The 18,338-nt window shown below is 44.5% G+C and overlaps 1 protein-coding gene across 2 annotated transcripts in view; it reads left to right on the forward strand.

The window, feature by feature from the left end:
- Nucleotides 1–18,338, forward strand: part of DIAPH2 (diaphanous related formin 2) — a 4,230,744-nt gene that overhangs the window by 1,353,402 nt on the left and 2,859,004 nt on the right. For both annotated transcript variants that reach the window (XM_078688424.1, XM_078688425.1), the window contains one exon: nucleotides 13,369–13,487. In XM_078688424.1, the coding sequence (XP_078544550.1) occupies nucleotides 13,369–13,487 (119 nt within the window). The remainder of the gene's footprint in view (nucleotides 1–13,368; nucleotides 13,488–18,338) is intronic.

An 18,338-nucleotide genomic window follows, 5' to 3' on the forward strand; every position in this document is an offset into this window, starting at 1 on the left:
CTACTCGTCAGTACATGTCATTTGAGGGAGCTAAACCATACAGGATAAGCCACAGGTACCAGACATGCATTGAGGTGCCGACATGCATTGAGGTGAAGTGTATGTTCCGGCCCTAACAACACTATCCCAAATCATATTTACTTACACAACTTTTTACGATGTGGTTATGTAATGTCGTGTCATTCTATTTCTAATTTTTGCAGCAACATTACCTTTATGTATAATAGCTTTTAATAACAATAATAGAAATAGTTTACGTCTACTTGTCTCACCTTTTTTTCCTTTCTCAATGTGTTGCTTAGTTTTGATGTAATGTGTAATTCTCATTATTTTCCGTAACATTGTGCAACCTAATGTAAAGCGGTCTGATACCTTCGGGTCTAGCCAGTGCTATATATGTAATGATTGTATCCATGAATATCTGCTATTCTTGTTCATTGTCTCTGTGCCTGTGTCTTACTATGCTTTGATATAACATGTAACTTGTGAATCAATTGATCCTCATGTAAAGCGCTCTGATATCCTTCGGGATCTGGTTCACGCTATATAAAACTTTATAAATAAATAAAATAAATAAATGAAGTGCATTAACTTAATAATCAATTAATTAACTAACCTAAGACATGCATTTTTCATGTTGCATTAAGAATTTTACTACACAGTTGTTCTCAACACGTACGGCCACTAATTGCTAAACCTTACAGGGTTGGCTTACAATTGATTATATTTCTGTTCTCGAATAATGATGAGATCTCCGATTCTGAGCATATGGCGCTATTAACAAGCCCTGGTTTATTTAAAAGAAATACTAAGTTAGTAATACTAATACTCACGAAAGGGACTTACCTTAATACATGAGTGATTAGTTTTAATTGTATTAAAGTGGACTTATTTGGAGTATTTGGATTTCTTTCTAAATGCAAATTGCCACTTTACAAAAGCCTGAGGCAGGTCAAAGCATCATCTTGTAGTGAGATACAGAATGAATTTGAATTAAATGTGACATTATTCTGAATTGAGTCAAATGACTGAAATATCCCCCATCTCCATAAATTGGCTCTCCCTTTTGAAAAAGCTAGGATAATTGTGAAGAAAAAGAAAATGCAAATTAAAACTCACCCTTCATTTTAGACATATGCGAATAGACCGCGTTCGCCAAGAAAATACTTTGCAGCTTAGTTACAGTTTGGCAGATTGAATGCTCTTTCAGACATGGCGCTCTTATGCCTGCTGTGAGAGGATGGACAGGCCATCTGCCACCTCTGTGACAGAGTGTCCCATCCCCAAACTCTTAGTAAGGCCCGTTGTTTCCGCTATATTGGGCCGTGTACTTAAGAGCGGAAGCATGTAGTTGGACATTCCCATCAATTCAGTACTCAGGCAAGCATCGCTAAAGTGCCTGCTTCTGAGTCATATTCCCCTTATTCATTTTTCCTCTGTGTACCTTGGTTGGATTGTGGTTTCGATCTTTTTTACCCCAATAAATGCCATCAGCTGAATGGTTCATTTATCTACTGCACTATCCATACACTTGAATTCTTCTCTGATACTTTTCCATCATTCATGGTGTACCAGATTGCATGATTCTTGGTGTTCCACAGCAACCTGTTTTCTCAAGTACATCCTGTCAGTCTTTTGAAATTATTTTGCCTCTGGTCTTGAGGTCTGCCATCAACTTCTTAACATGTTAATCTATGCAATGAAATAATCCACTTCATGTATAGCTTTACTTCGGTCTTGGGAAGTCCCAAAAATAGCATTGCCTCCATCACTGTTTTCTATGCAGAACATGCAAGTATAGGCTTACTTCTACCTGTACTATTTCACAGTGGACCAGCAAACATTTCCAGTCTCCAGTCCAACACTAGCCAAACCCTGTTAATTTTTTCACCTATACCAGTAATCTACCACTAGCAGGAACACATTGTTTGTTTTCACTGTATTTTTTACTGTTATTTCATAACATTGATAATGTGTTCTGCCCTTTTAGCATGACCTGTTCCTTCTGAGTGTCATGTTCTATAACATTATCAACTCATGTCCTAACATGGGCAGGGACATAAACATTCGCACCGCAACCGAGATGGATGGGAGTGGTTTAATTCATTTTAACCATGCCTAATGACCTTGGACATATTCCATACCATCATTTTAGCTGGTTCGAGCGGACAGTTTAGCCCCAATTACTGTACTGTGTCCACTCTGATATGAAACCACCAGCTCCAGTTGCATTTCAGCCAAATTGAAGTTTATCCGTTAGATGTCGATTTAATCCCTAGAACAAGGTGAGATTAGATCCAGTGTCTGGGAATACATCTGGGTGCTTTGCTAAGGTCGTAGGACAGTCTGCAGCTACAGGTCACAATCTGCAGTAGGTGCTGTGGTTTACCCCTACTGTCTTAAAGTGGAAGACTATGAACTTTAACTTGGGTTTAGTGAAGAGCATTCCTCCTCAGATGGAGGGTGGCCTAGTAAACTGGCCTGCGTTGTTCTTATACAGAAGGGACAAGACTGGATGTATATGCCTGCTACCAGGCAGCAATGGCACAGACTGGGTAGAAACGGTGACACAGTACACATCAAGGGTATTTGCTAGTGCTTCAGTGAGTTACAGTGCATGAGTCAAAGTCTGTGACCTCAGAATGCCTGCAAACATGTTGACACTATGCGTGCTAGGCACAAAAACTCAAGGTTTGTATCACTGATGAGGCTGATAAGAATTTCCTCTGTTTCCATTCAGAGGAGATCATGGCCTGGCAGTGTGGAGGGCACTGTACCTTTTGACCATGACAAACTTGGCAACTCTTGGACTATTTCTTTAATGGTGCGGACGTGCTAACAACAGTCTAATGGAATGCTCCTGGAGTACTTTGCAGTGGTTCAGATTAATTCAAATATTTTGATCCCGTACTTTGTTTTGTTTTTAAGGCGAGACAGCTTGCCACATTTGTTAAACTGGTTAACGTGAAACGGTGCTATACCAACTCCCTGTATGAAGTTCTCTCGACTAAAACCGGCCTCAACGTTACATATACCCAGAGTAAGGCAGCCAGAGAAACTTTCATTTTGAGTAGTTAAGATTATATGCTACGGCTCACCACGGCTTGTGCTTGAGAAAAAATAGCTATCTTTATTACACTCATTTTCTCCCATTTATCAAAAATTAAAAACCTATAAATCCCCCTGCTATCACAAGGGGAAAGGTAGATCTCCAGTCCTCTCTCTACTCTTTGCCAATCACAGGATTGTGTAAAATACTTACATCTGCAGACTGAAGAGTGTAGGTGAGTGTTCAGGCTGTGCTGCCATGTTCCCCAGCTTCACTTGTGAGCACATGTATACTCAAGTGGCTGCAGATGATCAGAAAGGGTTCCTGTGATCACATGTTGTACACCCCACACACACTAGCATGCATACAATAAGAAACACGCCAACAATAATTTGTTTCTAAAACGTGTGCTCTGTTGCAAAGGTCCAAAGTGCTGGAAGAAAAATGTGCAGTATGGCATGTTACATGGGGGCACACCTAGACCCGAATTTCGGGGGAGCGCTAGTACTAAACAGTGGTGGGGCTACCATTTCGCACACTGGTGACCGAGACAGTATTAGAATAAATGTTTGGAAGGCCAATAGGTCTGGGTGTAATGTGCCAGCTCATGCACAGGGCATACGTGCATGCTTCTTCTTTCATGCTTTGGCACATTATTACCAGATCTCTTGTCTTCCCAATGCATTCCTCTGAGACACCAAGCACAGCTGGAGCTCAGAGAGTGCCCCACAGACCTTCCAGCATCGGATTTCCTGAAGATGGTTGGTACCAAATGAGTCCTGTGTCTGACACATAAAAAAAAGAAAGCGCTGAAGGCTTGCTAGAAAAGTGTCTTTTCTGATTAAAAGTAGCATGAACTCAGTGGCGGCTGAGATCTACAGGGATTGGAGGGGTGAGTGCGTACACATAAAATAAAATAGAATAAAAACATATATGAACGCGACACAATGCCCTCCTGGTCTTCTCACCAACAAAACTGGAAGCAGCAACTGCCTTTACCAATCATGGCGCTACTCTCATGCAGCATGAAAGCAGTGCCCTGTTTGGAGGGAGCGGCCTCACTCAGCCTCCACAGCGTTCGGAAGGCTTTGGCTTGCTAAAACCCAGTGAGCATGTGTGGCTGGCTGTCGCCAGATGGCCGGTCAAAAAGTCATGAGCACTTTAAACAGTGCACTGCCAGCCCACACTCCTCCCTGCTGAATGACGTGCTGCTGTCCCTCAGCTGTGTTCCCCACCCCCATCCTGATGCGCTGTTCAGGACAGGGAAGAAAAATAAAATGGTAACAAATTACTATTTTATTTTTCAGGGGTTTGGGGGGATTTTAAGTGGGGCGATGCTCCTCCACTCCAAAGGAGGAGACACCCCTGTATGAATTGCAAAATGATCAAATGTTTCCAGGGAACAAGAAGATGTTTGTGGAGGAAATCTCCCAGTGTGTCCAATGAAGTGCTCCGCTTTTGACCGCCATAAGTGTGGCAGGGTATGCTCAGACGTGAGTCCCTTGCTCACTTTGCCACTGGATTCAAGCAAGCCGGGCTGAAGACGGCTGGAATGCCAGAAACCGGTCCTCGGAAGCTTGTTTCCGGTCCAGGGAAGACATGGCTTGGCAGTTCGGGCTGGACTGTTCCCATGAGGCACAGGGTCAGACTGATTTGCATATAGCCATGTCTGAACTGGGGTGGCAGAGTGGGCTAAAGAATGGTGATGGATCAAACCCAGATCTTTTGACTGGGTGTGAGTGCTTTGTTGTGAATATCTTCTTGATGTTCATTGCTTTTATGTCATTTTGGTATGCCATTTTGGTCCACAGGTGTAGCGAGGAAATTTAGAAAGAGCAGGGAAGATCAGGCTTAGACAAGGCGACAATGTTGCCCATGAAATAAGACAAAGAAGAAATGTATGGGGTGGGAAGCGGCAGTTTGAGAAAAATGAAAAGGGAGGATGACATGGAATAGGAGAGAAGGCACCGAAATGTGGAGTGTGTGACAAGTGGGCCATAAAGCAGGATGAACAGTGCTGAGGAGCTATGGACAATGTAATAGGAGTTAAAATGCAGAGTAGCAAATGGGAAGGAAAGAGAGGGCCTAAGCAGAAATGAAAAGTTGAAGAAAAAACATAACATTTGAACTCTTGTCTCTGAGCACCATGTCTGAGCTTTAAAACTGGCAGACTCTGAAAAGAAGGGAGTCATGTGGACCATGTCTCTGAAGTAGGTGTGTTAACCCGTGAGCTTACTGGTTGGTATTGATACAACTGAAAAGCTGTATGAATTTTTACGTGACCCATAAACTGATTTTGAGTTGTTTTAAGTAACGCATGAATAAACGTGTACTAATCACCGTGTTTAATTTGGGGGACAGGATGCAGGTGGTGGCATTAGCGGCGATGCAACGAGTAACAATGGCGGAAGGGTTGGCAGGCCCTGACTTTGAGACATACTATTTGCGGCCCAATTGCAATGGCTGATTCAGGGAATGGCACATAGACGGGACCCGGACCTGACCCCGTGCCCCTTCGTTCCACCACTATCTGACCTCCTTAAATTATTTTTCTGGGTGAGAAGGGTGTCTATTAATGACTAACAAGAGTTTCAAGTGGTGGCCAAATGCTGGGGGAGAGGCTTACAGAAATTACATACTAAAACACGATACTCCCCGGAATTACCTCTGAAACTGTAAGGGCAGTTCCACATGGTGGCAGCGGGCAGTCCTTGTTCTGATCGAGGCAGGGGCGACGAAGATGGGAGATCTTTTCAGAGATTCTGAATTGCTCCCATTTGAGGAATTCCGTACAGAATTTGACTTACTTCAGGAACACTCTCCTACACTGCGACACTGGAAGTACCGAACCTCAGGCATTACAGAGTTGTCAATATATAGCTCTCTCAGCAGGCATCATCAAGACGGTCTCCTGCTTATACAAAGCGTTGCGGGCAGACCAACAACAGCCATTATAGAAGCTGCGATCTAGGTGGGATGGCAAATTAGGCATCCCTATTTCAGCTAAGTTTTGGGACAACATCCTAGACAGAACGCCAAAGGTCTGTAGGAATGCACGATTCAAGCTAATTAATTATTATTTTCTACACAGGTCATATCTAACCCCAAAGCGCATATGCAGATACTTCCAGGTAGCTGATGTGGCATGCCCCAGATGCAGAGAAGAGAGAAGGCACATTCTACACATGTTCTGGTCATGCCCCATGCTGAGCACATTTTGGGAAGAGATCTTAAATTCAATTGGGGGGTCACCAGGAGAGAGATTTCCCACACCCCAGGGCATTGTTTACTGGGATGGTTTCCCCACACATCTAAGACGAAAGTCACAAGTAGGTTCCAAGATTTAGCATTTATTATTGCCAAACGCAACGTAACCCCTTCCATGCTGCCGCAGGCCATTGGCGGACGGCAGCACTACCTCCCCAGTGCTGTCGTCGGTCAATGGCCGACGCGGCCCCGTCCGTTTTTCACAACTGCCGCACTGCCATGAAATCGCGGCAACGGCAAACAGGTTAATGAGAAATTGGAAGACACCGGGGTGATGGCACGGCTCACGGGTGGAAAGGCATGCAATAAAATTTAAGTAAAACATACCTTGTCACTGCCGCTAGGTCCCGCATCTTCTCTCCTGCTGCCTGTGTCTGACTCAAGGTCGGAACAGGAAGCAGGCATCCATGCTCCCACCCCTAAGCCAATCACAACGCTCCAATGGAGTGTTGTAATTTTTTATGAGCACTGTGACACAGCGGTCAGCCATGGGCTGTAGGGGTTGGCATGTTCTCTATGCAGCCTGCATGGAGAACAGGGTAGTGCGCATGACTGCTTTAGGTGGCCCGAAAGGGCCGACCAAACAGTCATTGCATACAGCAGTGTCTACCACTCCTCTCCTGCAGCTCCGCCCGCTCCCTCACGCACTGCCGCAGCAGGAGGAAAAAATTAAATGATAACATTCCGTTATTATCATTTTATTTTTTTCTTTCTTTGCTGCTCCTGACAGTGTGGTGACGCTCCTCCGCCTTAGTGGAGGAGCCGCCACTACCGAGTACCTATATGGAGAAAAGAAATGATAAAATGGGCGAGCTGTGAAGGGAGAATACTTTTAAGAGAAGCCTGACGAGGCATAGGAAAGATTGATGTAGCCCGAGCTTGAGGAACCCTAGTGGATAGCTTTTCTATTCCAAAGTCAGAAAAACCCGCGAAGTCACCCGCAGGATTGCCATGATTAATTCCACATTGTGGTATACCACCTGCCCTGGCCTGTACTGAGTACCCTTGGATACTTGCAGGGACTTAGCAACTGATGGTAGAATATCTCATGTCTCCCCACCCAGCATGCTAGAGCACTTCATTGAATATGTTGTGTAATTTCATTTATGCAGCGTCGCACTGACTCATGGGAGGGCGGGGGAGGGAATAGAATGCTTGTTGTTTTCATATCATTCGAACTATTCTTTTCATCTAATGAGACTGCACAGATACTAGAAGGCATTTGATAACTGCAACAAGTACATTGCTTGACGCATGAAAACCAATAAAATCTGTTTTTTTAAAAGTGCACTAATCACACGTTAAACGGAAAAGAAAAATAATGTGAGAGAATATAGTTACTGCATCATAAAACCATGCAGATAAGTTGTAGGATAGATGAACTCATATACATTAAATAATATAGATTCATATTTTATTAACCAATTTTATTTGTTAATTCAACATGTATGAAAAAGATAAAGTGATATACTTGTGTTGTCAAACTTCTAATCATCCTCATTGAAATAGCAATGTGTGTAAAGAATAAATAGAACCTATCATGATCTAGATCATTTTACTTGTGGTTTGGAAGAGTTTCTTTCTGAATTTCATTATTTGTATATGTGAAATTGTGCACCGAACGAGAAAAGAAAAACTGGTGCTGCATAGCCACATTTAGTGCAGGTCTCCTGAAACCTTCAAATTACGATCTTTATATGTGTACTAATGTGAAACATTTGAAAATACATTCATATTTTATGATTTGAAATAACACATTAGTTCCTTGAAAATGCAGTAATAAGCCATAGTTATATGTGATCTTTGTAATTCAGCAAATAACATATTTTGAGTGCTTACAGGTTGAAAGGATTTTTAGAATATTGATTTCCCCTATGAAATGTATATTTCCATTTCTTCATATTCTGTATATTTTAACCTGACTTTATTATAGGTCTGTATTTTTCCCTACTCTGCTTTGTCTTACACTCGAGATGTTTTCCTAAACTTTCAATGTGCAATGACACTGTCTTACTAGAAGCGTTCTCTCTCACGCACAAGGACTATTTGCAACATAAGTTGGTACTTTGGGAACATCTGACATGGGAAACTGTATCCTTGAACTCACTCATGTGCCTGTTGCTAAGGGAACATTGTTTGGAGGTTTACAAACACCGGATGATCTGACAAATTACGTGATCTATGCCACCTCTTCGTATAATATATTTCTTCCTTTTTACCATATGACAATAAACTTATATGAACTGACCAATGGAATGATTGGTCTGACCAAGTGAGGTGACCAAGGAGAAGTCACCCCAGAGCTAGAGGATTATATTATACTTTGGTTCGTGACTGGCTCTCTGACAGACACTGGAGACTGCACTTTAACTTTTCTGCATACCTTTTAGGGCTAACAGATTCGCTGTGTGTGCCAATCTTGGGCTCTTTCCCGATGGACACTGCACATGAGTTGTCATGGCTCGTGTTCTTGCTGAACCTTCCAAAGATCCTTTACACTTATGACAAGCCCAAACTAATTAGACTGTCCTGTACTGTTTAGATCCTACATGTTTAATAATAAGGAACTACCCTTTAAATAATTTTGATACATTTTACCTTTAACTAAACCACAGTCTGTCTTATCATGTTTGTCTCCTTAAGTTGATTGTGCATTCCAATTGATATGTTAATGACATGGAAATATCAGTATAGAGAAATCTCTAATCATCAGGTACTAATGTTATTGTTTTGTATTGCATTAACAGATCTATTGGTCCACGTGATTTTATTCCGACTAAATATCTTTAGAATATTCAGACTAGCACTAAAAATTCTTTATCTATGTAGTCTGGTATTGAAAGTCATATACAGGAATCTAATTATTTACTTGAGAATCAGTTATCCAATTCATGATCCTCATTGGCTATCCGGATGTTAGACTCCTCAGAGGCACAAAACAAGATCCATCGGAGGATCAAGTGAGTGTTGGCAAACTAAGTCATATGATAGAGAATTATAATGAGATTTTTTTTTTAAATAAAAAGGGCACAGTATCAGCTGCAACAGTATCCTTTGAAATGTAATATGTCTTGAATTTGGAGCTGGCACTGTTCTCCCTTTGGCTCAAGGTTTTTCAACAACCAGCTGCCACTTGCAGAGAGGATAAGTATGATCAAGAGGTAGAACACATGGGAGCAAAACGGACTGCGCAAAACCATGCTACTGTGGCAGAAAGTTTTGATGTGAGAAGGGCCAGATGCTGTCTATCCACAGTGTAATTCTGATCCGCCTCTCTAGCCTAAATGTCAGTCCACCAAATGCAAAAGGTGAGATTCACACAAGGGCCACCTGGGAGGTAGGAGTAGAAGATAAATCAAGCATAACTAAGTTGTTTCAGGTCTTCTAGACATATAAAAATATGCTGTTTGTAACAGACTTCTAAGGGGTCTCTGCTAGTGCAACCTCACCCACTATATGGAGCATTTGTTGCCGGACAGACATGTTGGTTTGAAACTATGTTCTGCACTTCCAATATCCCTTCCTGACCACTGACTCCACTTAACTGCTGCTGGGCTTTGATTCCAGCAATGAATGAATGTGTTGACACACAGTAAGATTTCAGCATGAGGATCTTTTGGTTAACTAGATGTTGCAGCTAACACTGATTGCTCATTAATCACCCACTGTCTTTGTCAGGGCCACTGCGAATATGTGGCATGAGAGGACCCAGTTATGCATCAAGGCGGACTAAGTTATTGCAGCATTCCATCCTTTCTCCTGGATCCAGGGCAGAGAGAACATGGGTCAAAGTGAGCATTTTCAATTTGTCCTTTTATGTGAAAACATCGAGAGGACAAAGACCCCTTCTCTTCTTTGGCACCAGGAAACAAGAGGAGTAACATCCAGTCACTATTTCGAATGCAGGAACTCTCTCTATGGCTACTTTATCCAAAGGAGCATGGACTTTGGGCTATTGAGTGGACAAATTGTCTTTTGTAAAACCACTGTGATGTGGGTAGGATATGTGGCTGGTCTGACAACAACAGCGGGTGTACCCTTGCTAACTTATTTGGATCACTCAATTGTCTGATGTAATGCTCCAACACACATGGGGGTAATAACTTGGATCCCTCCAACAGGGTGGGTGGCCATGTACCACGGAAGACAAGCTAAAGCGCTTGAAAACTAAAACATGGGTCAGGAGGCTGAGCGGTATGCTGCCTCTTAAGTCCTGGACTTTGACAACTGTATCGCCAACCCTGCCTCAAAAAGGACCGTGGATCTGTTGCTGGAGTGAAGTGCCTTTGAGCCATATCCCATTCAGAAGCCTCAAAAGGGGCAAAGTTATTGGGGATACTGGCACAAGGGCACAGAAAGGTCGAAGGAGTGCGCTGTTGTCCTGCTTTGTTTTATGCACGCCAATGCCAATTCTGCTTTGTCTTCGGAAAGCTAGGTGCCGACAAAGAGCATATCTATTAATGAAACGTGGATGTCATCTGAAAGACCAGTGTATCTCATTCGCACGTGGTGCTGAAGCCCCATTCCTGTACCGACTGTGCAGCCTAAGCAGCCAGTATTGACTAGCTTATAGCGTATGACCTACTTTGGTGCATCTTAGTCATCCTGGATGATCTGTGCCAAATTGGCCCAATACTGTTCAGTGACTGACTGTAAGATCTTGCTGACCATCGACTAGGCAGCTAAAAATAACTGAACGAAGGGTGAGAATCACAGAGGATAATATTGTTTTTGATGAACGCCTCCACGTGTTTAGATTCTTTCTCAGAAGGAGTGGTACAGTTTGAGTTTAGTTTACTTGTAGATGTATGAACCACCACACTTTCAGGGGTAGAATGTTGAGTAAGGAAGGCAGAGTCTTCTGAGGCAATACATTATTTTCTAGCCACTTGCCTATTTACTAGCTGGCAAAAACAAGGCTTGCCCCAAGTGCCCATTAGCTTGTATAAAAGATCCTCACTGTAAGGGAGGAGCCGTTCCATCTGCCCAGGTTGCATAACCTCTGTGAGTATGTTATTTTTGACCTCAATAGATGGTAGCTGTAAGTCAAGAACTTTGGCCAAAGCAAAGAAGGCTGATTCTTCCATGGAGAGTCTGGGGTGGAACTCAACCCAATGTCAGGGGACGTGCATCATCATCGTAATAGAGGGTTCATCATGCCTGTGATCTTTATCGTCATCACCCAAGTCTTGGTAACCATGTTCTGAATAGATTTAGGAGTTTTTGAGGTTGACTCCTAGGTAATGGCAATGTTCTGTCTGGGCCAGAATGAGGTTGGACTGGCAGTGTAGGGCTTGCCTTGAATGCAGCTTGAGTGAAGGTTGAATTGGATTCAACTTGGAGTCTGACAAAGCAGCTTGGTCCACCTACGGCGTCAGAGCTGGTTATAGCCTGACAGGAACCAGTGTGGAGTGTGGCGATGGGTTTGAAGTCAGAATGAGCATCATCTCCGGAGTTGAGGTTGACCATGCAGCAGGTCTTACATGCCTTCCTATAGTGTTTGGCTGCAGAGAACCTGGCTTTGTGTCCCCAGATCACTTTTTTGTTCCTCTAGACGCAATTGCCACAGGCCTTGAGTCGTGCGATGGCCCTAGCACTAGATGGACACCACATTGGCATCTGTCACAGAGATCTGTTTGTGATAGTCCCTACAAGGCTTAAGCCCTGCAGCTTTTATTGGGGACATGTGGGGACAGTGGAGATATGTCTTAGCACCTCCGATGTAATTTACATTTTGGAACTGTCGTGACCTGAGTGTGGGGCACTAGGACCCCGTGGGTCAAGTAGCTGGGGACAGGTCACCGGACAGGACATCCGGTCAGCGGGGCGGGGGAAACACAGAAGATGGGATGACTAGGAAGAGCATGGACGTGGTCACATGCGTCTGCTGTAACGACGATAATAAACCAACTTAAACAACTGACCTGAGTGATGTGTCGTATGTGTATCGCCCCAGCATGACGACACTACAGGAACGATGCCACCTAATGGCACACGGGAGAAATGCTGTAAATACACTCGGATTCAAGCTGGCACCTAGGTAGCTTGACTAGCTGAGGAACCTGTGGTTAGACATTTTCATCAGAAAGATTGTTATCACTGATGAAGTAGGAGAAATTATATTAAATCTGGAAGGTGGAATTATTTTTACAGTTTTGATTTGTTTCTGTTGAGAATCATTCTTATAGTAAATGTTACATATGGTTCATTTGGTGGCTTGGGGCAACCTACTATAGTCACCGACAATATACTGGATAGTGGAGAAGAGTTATTTTTCCCCCCCCCGGTTTTATTCTCATTATCAAAAGGTTTGATTTTGAAATGTTGAGTGTGAGAACACCTATTCCTGTTAAATCCAGTGGGTATCAAAATGATTCCTTTGTTTTCTTAGTTTAAGATATAAGTTGGTATGCAGGACTACCCATATTGACCTATTATTTTTAGCAACGGTGTAAGTCAGACTTTAGATAAGATGGATGACTGAGGTAAGCCCTCAAGGAATTGCACAAGACTGGAGTCAAGCTGAGATGATATGTGTATATATATGAATGCATTTGTTTTTTTATTATTTCGCAGTAGTAACACTAAAGTAAACGGGGGCATTTTCAAAAGCAAGGGATAATGCAAAACAAGCTGCAAATATTTTCACCATGAGGCATATCATTTGATAGGAATTCATTTTAGTTTATTGTCAACTCCAGAAAGACATTTCTCTACACATCATGAAACTATAATGTAATTTATAGGAAAGGTAAGTCGCTGCCGCGTGAATCCAACTTGGTAGTAGCGCGGTCTGTACTGAAGCAGTTCTCAATTACGGACAGAGAGCAATAGACGAAATGAATTTTCTTTTTAGAATAGCCTGAAAAATAACAAACAAGCAATTTTCCTCAGAAAATTATATTTCCAACATTGTCTGTATTGGAGAATTTATAATGCGGCTTTTCTTTGTATTGACGTATTTATTGACGGAAAAGAATGCGCTCGGGCTCCGTGGAACGCACGAGCCCTGATACCGCAGTAATACACATTTTATATTCTTTTTACATTAGGCACTGAAAGAGAAAGACAACGAGGAGCTCGACATTCAACTGAAAGTGTTTGATGAAAGCAAAGATGAGGACCTGATTGAATTACAGCACCGCCTCGGCGACATCCGAGCTGAAATGGAATATCCTTTGCTAAAACAGGTTGCCTGTTAATTACTGGTGTCCTCTCCTCTGTGATTGGTCGTTTTATTGCATGGCCGAGAGGTCAGGTGGGTACAGCACGCGTTGCAGTAAAGACATATATTCAGCTCGTGATGAATCAATCTCTGTCTCCTTATCTGAGCTTCTTTCATTCTCGCCTTCAAAATGGGGAGTCCAGGCGGCTCCAGCCCATGGATGAAAGAATATGGCAAAGGCGAAGATCTTGTGACCATATTTAATTTAATACCATGTTCAGACAGGTCAGACGAGATCACGCGTTGAGCAGAGCTGCTGCCCTTTTTGAGCAGACTTATATTAGATTATTATTACAGATTTAATAGTGTTGGAGGCGATTCTCTGCTACACACGAAGACCAAGGATAGAATTTCATTGAGGCTGACCACACATCTTATACTGAATTCATGGGCCTATCCGCAGACACAGGCATGGCGAGCCTTATATAGTGACAGTACAATGCCCTGCAGGTATCTATGCCTAACCCGGGAAACATCCTTTACAACGCAACTTTTACCACGCAGTGCCTTTACGATGCAACTTTTACAACGCAAACCATTACAACGCATTGCGCTGGGGGGCGCTCTAGGATAGGGAATAGGTTTAATTTACTGTCCAACACCTTCCCTACTATCCACGGGGACTGAAGTTGTAATAGTAAATTAAACTATTCATTATCCAGCGCCCCAAAGCAGTATGCGTTGTAATGGTATGCGTTGTAAAAACCGCGTTGTAAAAGCATGCGATGTAAAAGCATGCGTTGTAATGTCATACATCCCCTAACCCTGTTGAATAAGTCTAATAATTAACATGGATGTGCACCCTCAATCTGCTTGTCTTCGCCATAATGTGACATGGAGTGAGCTCCCTTTCTTTGAGCTGAGCATTTTCAAAGGCACTATTTTTTTTATTCTTTTGCCAGTAGGCTCCTTTTTTCCATCCCCTTGAAGCATTGTTTCAGTAGTAAACCTGTTCTGTGTTTTTGGATTCTAAAAGTAGATGCTCAAGTCTATTGGCCTGCTGTAGCCTGACTCGGTGGCCTTTTTGAAAAATATGGGCACATAGGTAATTATGGTGAGTAAACCACAGATTTTTGTAACTGTCGTCCAGCAGTTCCAGACATTTGTTTCTCTTAACTTAATTAAATATTTTATAGTTTTATCTTCACTTTTTATTCAAACTTGAATACATTGAGGTGTCATCTAACTGGTCCTATCTGAAGGAGCCTGGCAGACAATCTAAAGTTTCCCCAGAAATCTTTGTTATTCAAACAATTAAGTAATCTTACATGATAGGTGCACTCGTAGTGAGTAATAAATGTGATGTGCAAAAGCTTTTTCTGATCAAACCAGATCAATGGTCATACTATTTATGTGTATATATGTGTATGTGGTATTTGAATAGCATGAACCTACCTTGAAGGCCCAAAAGTAAAGGTACAGCCAACAATGAACTGTAGGAGTAACTGGTTTCTAAGGCTGGAAGCAGATTGTTACTGCACTGAGATGTAGTGCTTTTTAAAGAAGTGTGTTTTAAGCTCTTTCCTACATTGACTCAGAGTTTAAGTGGTCCTGATGGATACAAGAATGTCATTTCAGATGTTGGGTCCATAGATGGTAAAGGGCTGTTTCCTGGTGTTTTTTCAGTTCTTAGTTTCCTGTCCGATCATGTCCTGGCTGTGCCGAGAGTCACTAGTCAATCAATCAATCATACATTTATATAAAGCGTGGCAATTCACCCTTGGGGGTCTCGTGGTGCTGGAGCTGTTTGCTGCCACATGGAGGTTTAAACATTCAAAACAACCAGATCTTTAGTTTTCCTCTAAATTGCTTGGGCGATGGTGCGGTCCGGAGGTGCAGGGGAGGTTGTTCCAGACCTTGGCAATCGGATGCGAGAAGGAGCGTCCTCTGCTGTTGGCTCGGGGTGTCTGTAAGGGAGAGGGAAGAAGAGCGAAGGTGTCTAGTCGGTTGGTGGAAGGTTAGGCATTTGTTTATGTATGCTGGTCCTTACCTATGCAAGGCCTTGTATGCAGGGGTCTACATCTTGAACTGGCATCGCTTCTGAATTGTGAGCCAGTGTAGTTTCTTAATGTGGTTTGATGTGGGTCCTTCTGGGGAGGTCAAGTATGAGTCTTACCAGTGAGTTCTGTATTGTCTGGAGTCTCTTCAGGAGGCATGCAGTGAATCCTACTTAGAGCCTGTTTCCGTAGTCCAGTCTGCTGGTAAGGAGGGCTTCTGTGACAGTCCGTCTGGTGTTTAACAGGAGCCACCTGAAGAACTTGCGTAGCGTACGTAGCGAGTGGAAGAAGGTGGATGAGACTGTATTCACTTGTTTCTTCATGGATAGCTTGCTATCCAGGATGATGCTGAGGTTGCAGGCGTGGTCTTTTGGGGGTGGGAGGCTCGGCCAAGATCCGCGGGCCCCCTCGTGTTGTTCAAAGGGCGAGGGGATGTTTCCAAAGACTAGGACTTTCCTCTTGTCAGTCTAGTGATGCATAGACTGTCATCATGAGAGGCATTAATGCTGGTTGTGATGTGTTTGTTTTAGTACAGCTTGTTTTGAAGATGCTGTGAGCTGACAAGGGAAGCTAATGGAGTTACTTTAGGGCCCAGGTGATATGGTCCTATTTCTTCAGGACCATGATGAGACATGCTGCATATGTAGGTTGACCTTAAAGGGGGCAGTGCAGAGCCCGGAAGGCTTAGGAGCAGGGCATTAGTACTTATTGTACTGCATAAGGTTTTTGCATTGTCATCACACATGGTAAGTTGTCATACATGCATCCTCCCACTTTCACCTGCACATATATTTTTCCTATATGTCAAATACAAACAGCTATATCCTCATTGTTACACCTCTCACATTGCTGTTCTGCACATCTGAACTTATCCCCCCTTTTTACATTTCCTTTCCCTTTGTCACATGTCCACACTAACCAATGGATACATTTATTTCTCATTTTTATGAATGCATATCTCCTCCCTTATTGTCACCTACACACAGATCCTCATTGCCACATGAAAGCTCCACCTCCTAGCCTATCACATGCATGAGCTATACTCACTTTATCAGATCCTTTAATCTTCCCCTTATAGATTCATACAGCTGTACCGGCCTTAGGATATTTCGGGCCCAGTCCAGAGTATGCTGTATGGACCCCCCATGACACAACTCTCAATCAATCAATCAATCAAAGCATTTATAAAGCGCACTACTCACCCAGAGGGTCTCAAGGCGCTGGGGGGAGGGGGTCCGCTACTGCTCGAACAGCCAGGTCTTTAGCTGCTTCCTGAAGGCGAGGTGGTCCTGGGTCAGGCGGAGGTGGGTCGGAAGGGAGTTCCAAGTTTTGGCTGCCAGGTAGGAGAAGGACCTTCCTCCTGTGGTGGCTCTTCGGATGCGGGGGACGGCGGCGAGGGCGTGGCTGGTTGATTGAAGCTGGCGTTTGGGAGCGTAGAAGTTGAGGCGGCTGTTGAGGTATCCTGGGCCTTGGTTGTGTAGGGCTTTGTGTGCGTGGTTGAGGAGCCGGAAGGTGATTCTCTTGTTGACCGGGAGCCAGTGCAGGTTTCTCAGGTGTCCGGAGATGTGGCTGCGGCGGGGGATGTCCAGGATGAGTCGTGCTGAGGTGTTCTGGATCCGCTGGAGTCTCTTCTGGAGTTTGGCGGTGGTTCCGGCGTAGAGGGAGTTGCCGTAGTCTAGACGGCTGGTGACGAGGGCCTGGGTGACCGTCTTCCTGGTCTCGGTGGGGATCCATCGGAAGATCTTACGTAGCATGCGAAGGATGTTAAAGCATGACGAGGAGACGGGGTTGACTTGTCTGGTCATGGAGAGGGAGGAGTCCAGGATGAAGCCCAGGTTGCGTGCGTGGTCTGTGGGTTTGGGTGCGCTGCCCAGGGCGGGGGGCCACCAGGAGTCGTCCCAGGCGGAGGGTGATGATCCCAGGATGAGGACTTCCGTCTTGTCCGAGTTCAGTTTCAGGCGGCTGTTCGACATCCATTTGGCTACGTCTGTCATCCCTTCGTGCAGGTTGGCTCTGGCGGTGGCGGGGTCGTTGGTGAGGGAGAGGATCAGCTGGGTGTCATTGGCGTAGGAGATGATGTTGAGGTTGTGCTGGCGTGCGATGGCTGCGAGGGGGCTCATGTAGACGTTGAAGAGTGTTGGGCTGAGCGAGGAGCCTTGAGGAACGCCGCAGATGACTTCGGTGGCCTCTGATCTGAACGGGGGGAGGCGGACTCTCTGTGTCCTTCCGGCGAGGAAGGAGATGATCCACTCCAGTGCCTTCTCCTGGATTCCGACGTTGCTCAGGCGCTGTACTAGGGTACGGTGGCAGACAGTGTCGAAGGCCGCGGAGAGGTCCAGGAGGATGAGGGCCGCTGTTTCTCCGTTGTCGAGCAGGGCTCGGATGTCATCGGTAGCTGCGATCAGGGCAGTCTCGGTGCTGTGGTTGGCCCGGAACCCAGACTGTGAGAGGTCGAGGGAATCGTTCGTCTCGAGGAAGGCGGCCAGTTGCTTGTTGACGGTCTTCTCGATGACTTTTGCCGGAAATGGGAGCAGCGAGATGGGGCGGTAGTTCCTGAGGTCGGTGGGGTCGGCTGATGGTTTCTTAAGTAGAGCCCTGAGTTCGGCGTGCTTCCAGCTCTCCGGGAAGGTGGCGGTGTCGAAGGAGGTGTTGATGATGTCCCGCAGGTGGGGTGCGATGACAGCGTCGGCCTTGTTGAAGACGTGGTGAGGGCAGGGGTCTGTCGGGGATCCGGAGTGGATGGAGTTCATCGTGCGGACGGTGTCTTCGGTGCTGATCGGGGTCCAGGCGCGGAGGGTGG

Source organism: Lissotriton helveticus, chromosome 4_1 (genome assembly GCF_964261635.1).
Source record: "Lissotriton helveticus chromosome 4_1, aLisHel1.1, whole genome shotgun sequence".
In the NCBI taxonomy this organism is placed as follows: Eukaryota; Metazoa; Chordata; class Amphibia; order Caudata; family Salamandridae; genus Lissotriton; species Lissotriton helveticus.